Genomic DNA, 10203 nt, shown 5'->3' on the forward strand with positions numbered 1-10203 from the left:
TAGTTTTAGCCGAGCTGCTTGTGGTTTCTTTGACTTTCATGAAGCAGTAGCTGAATCTCGTGTTTTATGTGTTCGGCTGTTTTTATTGGTGTAATTAGGACAACAACCTCTGTATTACTGCTACATGAATAGGCAGCCTGTATAGTGCGTTAGTGCGGTAACTCATTCAGTGCAGTTCACAAGAGTTTTCACTTCACAATGCTTGTCGCCTCAGGTTTTTTACACAAGATCAAGTAACTAAAGCACATTCCCTACCTACCTGAACCAACTTCAGGCTTGTCTGCTATTGTTTAAGTTATATTACTATGCATTGTACAAGCCTGCAGCAGTCTTTAAAAGGTAAACAGCGCCAACTGCATCTGCTTGATAATACAAGACCCCATCTTGAATTAGTCTGGAGGATTTTTTTCTGTTTAAGCAAAATATTGCTTTAAAAGTATTGGTTAGACTTTATGAACTAACAAACACATCATTACAGATACACAAAATTAAATAATGGTTGCTTTTTAATAGGGCTATAAGTACTTTAGCTGGACGTTGTCTGGTAAAGTTATGAAAGCAGAGTGCATTCACACCAGCCCTGTTTAGTCCGCTTTTCACCAAACTGGTTTGTTTGCCTCGAAAGTTCGGTTCGGGGAGGAGTGAATGCGCAATCGAGCTTTGATGCAGACTAAAGAAAGTCCTCCTAAAAGCTTAGGTGTCAGGTCGAAGTGAACTCTGGTGCGATGCGGATCCATGTATATGAACGGCAAGCGGACCGGAGACCGCTTCAAAAGCAGAAAGTGGACAAAGTGCAGGGGTTTCTAAGTACATACAACCAAAACACACACACACACACACGCGTGTCTAGAGCTAGCGTTAAAAATGTCTTGCGGTCTTTTGCTAAAGACAAAAGAGAACTCTTACAATAGCTAAAATCCATTTTTTTTTATATCTATCTTGTGAAGAAGGAAGTTGGCTCTGTGTCTTTTTCGGAGCCTTTTGGGTCATTTTCTTTGATGGTTCTTGGTGAAACGCCGCCACAGACGAGGAGGGGAACAGGTTTTTTAAAGGGTTTGGTTCCTTTGACTCGGTACAGTATGAAATCAAACCGCACCAGCTGAAAATGTAACACATGTTGGAATTTTGGTTCCAAATTGAACCAAGCCTACCATTATACCCGCTGTGAAAACAACCCAAGTTGATACACAAGTCAGCATCTGTTCTTTAGCTAACTGCTGGTGTTAAACCGGAGGACTAGAAGACTTGGACTGCATTTAATCACCTGTAGTTCAAAATTGGAAGTATTTGTTATCAACATTATCCCATGTTTCCTAACCCTAGCATTTAAAAACTCCAATCTTTTTAATGCTACAGAGAAGAATGTTGTCCAAAAGCTTCTTTAAACCATTTAAAAAGATCAGCATTTAATGTGAGTTTAGTGATTGCATCAAACAGGGTCATGACTTTGTACTTAATGTCTATTGATCTATAAACCGTAAATGTATCCTCAGCATTTTTCATAATGTCCTTCAGTAGCCGGGTCATGGATTGAGTTTATTCCTCCCTCTGTTGATCGTTTTATTAATTACATGGAATAACACCGTCTCTCTCCTGTACAGATGGGATGAGTGACGAAAAATGAAAAATTAGACTTAAATAATATTATCACCTATTATTTATTTGCAATTTAGCTTCTGCTTCTATAAATAGTATTGTTTTTTACTATGTATTTATTGGAGACAATATCGCTTTATCCCCCCTGCAGCTGCACTTTTTTGATCAACATTACTGATCAGGTATATCTAACGGGGCCTTCTATGAATTCAGACGTTTCCTTTTTATTTAACAAAACCACTGACGGAAAACAGCAGATGGTTTGAGAAGTGTCTGCTGAAAGGCAGCAATGCCGAAGCGGAGAGTCGCAGTAAGTGAGATCCTGCTGCCGTCTGGAATTAGGCCGCCAGACGAGGTGCCTGGACAAGCCAGAGATCTCACTGTGGTGGGAGAACTCCAGGGTGTTTCTCACACGGGAATACCGAGTATGCTCTGAGAAACTGACTGACTCACTGTTTAATAAAGCTTCAAAGAGAGGGGGGGAATAAAAAAAAGCATAATAAAGTGGATTACACCCCGGCGACCAGGTGCTGAAACATTGCGCTTTGTCTCAACTTCTGTTATTGACTTTCTTTAATCAGTAAAACCCCTGCATGAACACGTAGAAGTTACATAAGTTTTTAAAACAAACGACAAAAAAAAAAAATCTTAAAAACTGTTTTTGTTGCTGTAATTGCGATGTGGGTATGCTTGTTGGCCCTGCGGCTGTTTTTCCACAGCTGTGGCGTTTCCAGGACTTTGCAGTAACTTGAACACGCATGCTTCGTGACGACCAACCGAGCCGGATACCGTAGTGGAGCTGGTAATTATCTGGTAATTATTTTTGTCTTCGAAAGAACGGTGGCGTTGTAGAAAAATCTGTGAATGAAGCAGTCCTGGTGGCTTAAGCAGCGCTCCGACGCCATCCAGTTTGATTGAGCCGTTTCTGGTCCGTAGGGGTTTTATAAATAGCTGTGTGCTTTCATATAAAGCCCACGTCGTGCGTGAGAGTGTTGGCGGTTCTCGGCTTTCGCTATCTGCTGATCGCGTGGTCAGAGGAGCAAATGTTGCCGCGCCACACCCCTCGTCTCCTCTCTGTCTCTGTCCGTACGCTCAGAACTGGTTCAGGTCCACTCAGCTGGTTTGATTTTTCCAGCGCTTCCCCTGAGCCACATCAATACCTCCCTTTGAACGGCTCTTCTAGTAAATATTCGAATGCTTCATAAGTTACTGTCTACAAAACGCTGCTATCTGAAATGATCACATTCTACTGGGTTTTTTTTTTTTGTTTGTTTTTTTTTTTAACAAAACTGTGTTTTTGAACATTGTCGTCTAATATTTCAGGCCTCTCTGAGCGTGCTTTCTTGTCCTGAACACTTTCTTGTTGCTAAAACTCCATTTCACATGCGGTGTCGTAACATTAAACCGCACATAAATGAATAAAGGTATGAGCTAATAGTTGATCGCTGCTGATTCAATGTCAAAGTCCTGTTGAATCAACAAGCAGAAACGCTGATCTGGATGCAAAATGTTCTTCATGCATTTTAACCAGTTAAGTCGGACTCCGTCAGCCCCCCTCCGGACCTCTGACATAAGCCAACTCTTGTTAGTGAAAACTGAAAACACTGGAGCTCTGTGACGGCCTCTCTGTGTCTGTCCATCTTCACCCCCTGCAACCAAGGGCAGAGAGCTTGTCTGTCAGCAGAAACTCTTGAGCTGCTGCAAATCACCTCCATGCTTCAGCCTGCGTGTTTAGGTGTGTGTGAGATGCACGCTTGTTGTCTTCGTGCATTCATGTGTGGGTGTGTGCACGTGTGGGCGTGTCATTAGGGCCGCCGATGGCGGGAGCGACCGCGCGTCTGCACGAAGCTCTCGCTCTTCTGACCTACTTTCCTTCCCGCCTCCCCACATCTGGCGCCGAGTGAATGCACCGGATCAAATGCCAGCCATTCCAGCTGCTTTCACACTGGCGCTGCATGCCCGTGCAGCCGCCGCTTTCATTCTTCTGTTTACTTCTTGTTCTGGTTTAGCATAAGCAGGCCTCTGGAAATTTGTTGCTGTGTCGAGGTTTGGGAGAGGCAGCAAACTGTCTGATGGTTTTGCCTCTCTTCCTTGTTTTTTTTTTCTTTTTTTTTTTGTTGTTTTTTCCCTGTCATTGTTGAGTCAGCGGAGTGAAACTTGGGAAAGAGGGGAGCTAAGGACGATAAGTTTCCACTCAGCAGACAGCCTTCAATTCATTTTACAGACCAGGAAGCAGGTTCCCATCTACACTGTTACTAACGGCTCCCTTCAGGAAACTAATATGGAAACTCGGATCCTTTGGGGTTGTTTTTCTTTCGCTTCATCATGTTCGGTTTCCTCCTGTGGTTCTGAAGCCAAAGCAGTAGCTGCTGCTTTGGGCAACAAAAAAAAAAAAATAAAATAAAATATTAGGTAATCGAAACAAGTTTGTAAGTACAGCAGGGCTGCTGTGGATGAAAGGTGATCATTTATCACACACATTTGTTAATACCAGTTCAATAGTGTCTGGCCTTGTCACTTTAAAAGGAAAAACAAAACTTTTCATTTTTTTTTTACCTTTTCCCTTTTTTTTTTTTTTTTTTTGTTGGGATTGGGTTGGTTTTTTTAGTTTTTTTTTTCTTTTTTTTTGGGCTTGAATTGTTTATTTTTGCTGATTTGTTTTGGCACTTATTTTGTTATTTTTTCCGAAAAAAAAGGAAATTTGGAGAAAGTACAACATACTCAGAACAATTATTAAGCAAAAGCGCCACTAAAGAAAAATATATTTACGTATATATTTTGCATTAAGATTAAAGAAAACTTTTGTCTGTAAATATTTTCTGTCTTCATTTTTTTAGCTGCCGATGTATCCGTCGCTACAATGTTCAAGCGAACACTAAAGGAATGCTACGTTATTGCATTTTGGACAATGAAATGTTTTTTTTCTTCTTCTTCTTTAACAGCGGATTGAATTATTTGTTTATTTGCATATTTTAATGTTGTTCTTGTATAAAAAAAGACTTAAGCGGTTCACTGAAAAATCAGCAGAACATGCCGGTAGTAAATTACTTAAATGGTTATTAGGGTTTTTTTTTAATATGTAGACTAAATATACATAGAATAAACACATGCAAAGTTCAGTAGCAATTTAATTGTTTCCGCAGCAGGTTTAATCATTTCTAGTCAGTTCATCACCGTCGTGTGCTGGAAAAACAAACGGAGAAATGACACAACTTCATTCAGCCTCACCCAGCTCCCTTCAAACTAGTAGATGCTGACAAATATGACTTGCATGCAGCCTTGCTCTCACACAATAGTGTTGAGGGACATATTAATAGTGGCCTATGCATAACTACTGCATGAAGTGTCTAAACACAACGGCTCTTTGGAGTGTCGCATGCTTCCCTTCCTAATGGCCCCGTGTGTCGTTAAACGACGCCGCGGCCATAAAACATTTGACATCTTAAGAGGCTCGCAAAGGCGAACACTGCATTTACGTTTGCCAGGTGGCATGTCGAGGTCCTCGCATGCGAAACGTGCGCCGTGGCGTTTCTTTTTAGCGTTTGCGAGCGCACGCTGCAGATGTTTTCGAAGTGGAACACAGTCAGACTGTCTCCTCTCGCCCTCCCTGCAGCTGTGTTGTTGTTCTGCGTGTGAGAATGATTCAGAGCGTGCAGACCAGTTCCTGCCGTACTATTTTGGTTGGTCTGACCTCGGGGAAAGAAGCACTTCCTTGAGCTCATCCCCTGCCTTCCTCCGTTTGCTCATAGAAGCTTGACGGAGAGACGGTTGGGTCGCCTTCGCATAGAAAGCCGCACTTAAAACATGTACGGTTGAAAGCGCGAGCATTGGACAAGCATACGTTGGAGTTGGGTTGCAGTTTTCTCACATCTTCAGTGGATTGCGATGTGATAGACCAACATAGTTTTGTATGATTGTGACGCGGAGGGAAGGACTGTACATGGTTTTCTAAATAATCTACTAATAAACATTCAAAATGTGTGGCATTTATTTCTGTGCAGGCTTATGTTTGAGCTTGAGACATTTTACAAAGAAAAACTGGCAAATATTTTCTCCCAAGACGGGGAAACATGTAGAGACATACCCTAAAACACTGAGGTCAAGTTTATTTGTAGAGCACATTTCAGCAACAATACAGATCAAAGTGCTTTTTATGCTTTTGAAAGGAGTAAACATTATGTTGTAATGCCACAATGAAAAATCATTGAGTAAATACACCTCAAGAATGCTGAACAACGTTCCCCTTACTACTAGGCAGCTCTAAGCAGGTGGGGTTTTAAATAATTCAGTGTTTCAGCATCTTTGCAGTTTTCTGCTGATGTAGCAAAATGTGGTTCTACAGATTACCTCAGAGCGGAGGAAGGTAAATGCACTCCACACTTTTTAGATTTAGATTTCTCAGAAAATATGAAAAATATGATTTTTTTTTTTTTTTTTTTAAATCAGTTTACCAATTGAATTTGAACTTGAATTTCAAAATTCAAGTTCAAGTTTGTGGTTCTTGGAGAGGTAACCATGAAGCAGGGCGCTGGGATTATTGTTGGCGAACCCCCCAACCCATATAAACCCGTGATCGATCTCCCTGCTGCAAACTGCAGCAGCCTCGTTTCCGTGTGGTAATCTTGACAAAATCGACGCCCGTCTCGGAGTGGCTGTAATCTTCTGGCCGATAGTAAACTCTCGGGGAATGCGAGAGCTTCCTGTTGACAGCGAGCGTTAACTCATACAGATGGTTTCTGAAAGAGGAAATTTGGTCTCACCACAGAGCTCTGCAGCTTCAAGCAGTTTGCCTCCGACGGTCCACACAGACAGATTTGCATATTCTGTGTCTGATGGTATAACTGCGACGTAAGCTGCTTAATTTGAGGTCCGCTTGCGCGCTGGACGGCGGTGACTTCATTTAACGCGCACTCGTCGTCATCGTCGTCGTTGTTGTTGTTGTTGTTGTTGTTGTTGTTGTTGTTGGGAGCGTATTGTGAGTGAGGTAATAGGATCTGAAAGCCCTGCAGCAAAGCCGACACCACCTCGCTGACTGAGAGGACAAACTGGTTCCCCCTTTATTTCGTCCACCGTCGTTATCTTCATCTCTGTGAAGCGGATCACTGGCCAGAGCGGCTAAAAGCTAAAAAGGGCTTTGAATGTGCTTTGTGGTTGCTCTCTTTGATCGTAAGCAATTAATTAATTCAGTTCCACGCGACGATAAAGTCGTAGATTATAGCTCATTTATTCGCGTGGCTGACCCCTCCGTCCCTTCCTCACGGTTTTGCTCCCACTGACCACTTTGTTCAGGCTGACCCAACAGAGGTGGGTCTGTGCCAGCCTGTGCTCACAGCTTGCCGTCTATGACTCCCCCTGCACACAGATGTTGATTTGTCTCCGACAACTGCCCTCGCTGTCGGCCCCAGACGATGCGCCAGCTCGCTGCTACCTAATCCGTCTCTGCGCTCGTGTATCAACAATTTCGACGGGCAACAAGTCCAGGGCGAAAGTGGATCGAGAACCAACTTCTCCGACTGGGAAAACAACAGAGGCTTTACGGTCAATTCTCCAGCCTCCGGTCAGCCGCAACCTCTTGAATTACAACCCACCAAAGAATTCAGGCTTCCCTGAATTCTTGGGGCTGCAATCCTTTTCAGTGCCTCTCTTTTGTTTTGATACGCTGGACGTATATTTGAGTTTAGTTATTAGCTGCTTCTGTTGTCTGTTTTAGTTTTGCACAGATAAAAACCATAGGGCAACATCTTAGGCTGTTAATGTTTTAATAAATTGAAATTCTGTTTAATATCTTTGCAGCTAATTCAACATAGCTGATTTTTATTCCACCTAAAAAGTCTCCGATGATATGGCTCATGCAACACTTCAAACATTCGATTGCAGAATATGTTTTAGAAATATAAACACTTTTTAATTAAAAAGGGAAAAGGAGTGCTTTGAAAAAAAAAAAAAAAAAAAAATCAAGATATTTGCGAGGTTGTGCTTAAAAATGCACTGAATAATTAAAGACAAGATTTCAAATATGTTTAGTCTTTTGGTTGCTCATGCTGTGCTCTGCTTTTGGAGTTCATGACTGAGACGTGAACTTCAGGCCAGAAGCTGCAGCAACCAAGACGGTCTTCCTCTCTGGCTGTCCTGGTAAAGGCCGGCAACCTGCTTTGTTTGGAAAAACTGTACTCTCTGTGTCACAAACACATGTAGAAAATTGTTAAAGCTTGAAGTGGTGAAGTAACTTAAATAATACAAAATGTTTCCAGTTGCCTTTTTGTTAATGTTTGATAAAAGATCATTTTAAATAAGTAAAAGAAAAGACAAAGCGAACTTTACGTGATGGTGTACGGGAGGAGTAAGTTGTGAATAATGTACTGAAATCTACTAAAAAAATTGTCTGAAGAGAGGAAGAATTGAGAGGATCTGAAGCATTGCAGTGATGACTAGAAAAAAAAAAATCGTTTATATATCAAACTGGGACACATTTACTCGCAAAATAAAATGTTTGAAAGTGCAACTTTTACAGCTGCAAGTTTTTAAATGTTGACAGATTATTCATCCAATTTGTTACAGTGTTGCTCTTGGTTTCATTAAATTTGAAGTGCACATAAAACAGTCAGATATTGTTTGGTGAGCTGAGTAAACAATGTTTTTTTTTTGCACATGTATCACGGAAGCTCTACTGACCGCTGTGTGTTGTCGGTGAAGCTCAGAAAGCTTTTTATTCTTCCTGTCTTAAAGTTTTCCTGCTTCATGCCTTCTTTTTGTATGGCAAAGTGAATAAAACGTCCCCGATTCAAACCCTGCAGAAGTTTGTTGGTGTGTAGAGCCTCTGCTTAGAGACATTTATCATTTAAACCCGCTCACTGAGGCAGCATGCACACCCACCCAGACATGCACAGTATTGTATGTCAGGGACTCCATATCCTTTTGGTGTGTGGTTGTTATTGCTGCGGCCACTGGGCTTGAAAGGGGTGTTGACATTTGGCGCATGGCTGCAGCAAAGCCTGACATCTCCTAGTGGTGGCGTGGAAGAATGCATCCCCCAAAACCAGAGTGGACCGGAGCTGGAAATGCTTGTGGTTCGATCAAAGGAGGGCGGGTTGGTTTATAGAAACCGCTGGGTTTAAATGGTACCACAAACCGTAATGTATTACAGTTACATTAACAAAAAAAAAAGCATAATCGGACTTTGTCTCTGCAAGTAAAAGTTTGTCTTTATTTTGTTTTATTTTATTTTATTTTTTTTGAAGCGTTTAGAGCTGCAAGTGGAGACTGAACGAAGTTTCCTTTGAGGTCTCTGCTTTCAGCCGCTAAATCTCTTCGTCTTTGTTTCCCTTCTCACGTTTCAGTTCCATCTCCAGACAGGAAGGGGGCACTCCGACATCCACGACTCAGGGAAAGAGCGGGACTCATAAAATCTGTCTGGTGTGCTCTGATGAGGCCTCGGGGTGCCATTATGGAGTCCTCACCTGCGGCAGCTGCAAGGTCTTCTTCAAGAGAGCAGTGGAAGGTACGACAACGTCGCTGATGATTATTGGCATTTGTGTTTGCTGCTGCACGTGTTGACCACTGTTGCCGTTGAGATATAAATATATTTAACAGGTTTTTTTTGTGTGTGCCTCAGGCCAGCATAACTACCTGTGTGCCGGGAGGAACGACTGCATCATTGACAAAATCAGGCGAAAGAACTGCCCGGCCTGCCGCTTCCGCAAATGCCTGATGGCAGGCATGAACCTGGAAGGTACCGCCGAACCAAACGGCCTCCGAAGCAGGTCGTACGTTCTCGGTTTTTCAATGCGTAACCTGACGTCTTTCTGCATCTTTCTCCCCTGTCTTCTGTCCGAAAGCTCGCAAAACGAAGAAGCTGAATCGCTTAAAGGGCAACCAGAGCAGCAACCCGCCGGAGATGATGCCCTCGCCGCCGGTCGAGGCTCGCTCGCTGGTGCCCAAGTGCATGCCCCAGCTCGTCCCCACCATGCTGTCCCTGCTGAAGGCCATCGAGCCGGACACCATCTACGCGGGCTACGACGGCACGCTCCCGGACACGTCCACGCGCCTCATGACCACGCTGAACAGGCTGGGCGGGCGGCAGGTCATCTCCGCCGTGAAGTGGGCCAAGGCTCTGCCAGGTTAGCGACGGGCGTAGATGCTCAGAATGAAACGGTGGTCTGCTGCGGTTTGACTCGAAACGGCGCTCGCACGCGTCAAATTTGCTGCTAGGAACTTTTAACGTCGAGGCTGATCCCTGGTTAACGGTGCATATTTTTTTCTTCTGTCTCGCCAGGTTTCAGGAACCTGCACCTGGACGACCAGATGACCCTGCTGCAGTGCTCCTGGCTCTTCCTCATGTCGTTCAGCCTGGGCTGGAGGTCTTACCAGCAGTGCGACGGCAACATGCTCTGCTTCGCACCAGACCTCGTCATCAATGAGTAAGCACTGCACACTTACTTGGTGTTTTAAATGCTAATGATGAGAGCCGGAGGGAGGTGAGTATATGCCCGCAGGATGTTTTTTTTTTTTTAAACAGGCTAATCAATCACCTGTCCAGAGTTGAGTTGTCAGGATGTTTGTAGCAACAAGTTGAGGACTTTGGTTTATTCTGTCGAGGTTCAAGAATCT

At 43.3% G+C, this 10203-nt stretch overlaps 1 protein-coding gene across 1 annotated transcript in view; it reads left to right on the top strand.

The window, feature by feature from the left end:
- Nucleotides 1-10203, top strand: part of nr3c1 (nuclear receptor subfamily 3, group C, member 1 (glucocorticoid receptor)) — a 38741-nt gene that overhangs the window by 20867 nt on the left and 7671 nt on the right. The window contains exons 3-6 of the mRNA XM_007548397.2: nt 8934-9094; nt 9209-9325; nt 9432-9713; nt 9869-10013. Of these exons, the coding sequence (XP_007548459.1) occupies nt 8934-9094; nt 9209-9325; nt 9432-9713; nt 9869-10013 (705 nt within the window). The remainder of the gene's footprint in view (nt 1-8933; nt 9095-9208; nt 9326-9431; nt 9714-9868; nt 10014-10203) is intronic.

The sequence above is a fragment of the Poecilia formosa genome, unplaced genomic scaffold (assembly GCF_000485575.1).
Source record: "Poecilia formosa unplaced genomic scaffold, Poecilia_formosa-5.1.2 Scaffold26, whole genome shotgun sequence".
NCBI classification, from domain to species: Eukaryota; Metazoa; Chordata; class Actinopteri; order Cyprinodontiformes; family Poeciliidae; genus Poecilia; species Poecilia formosa.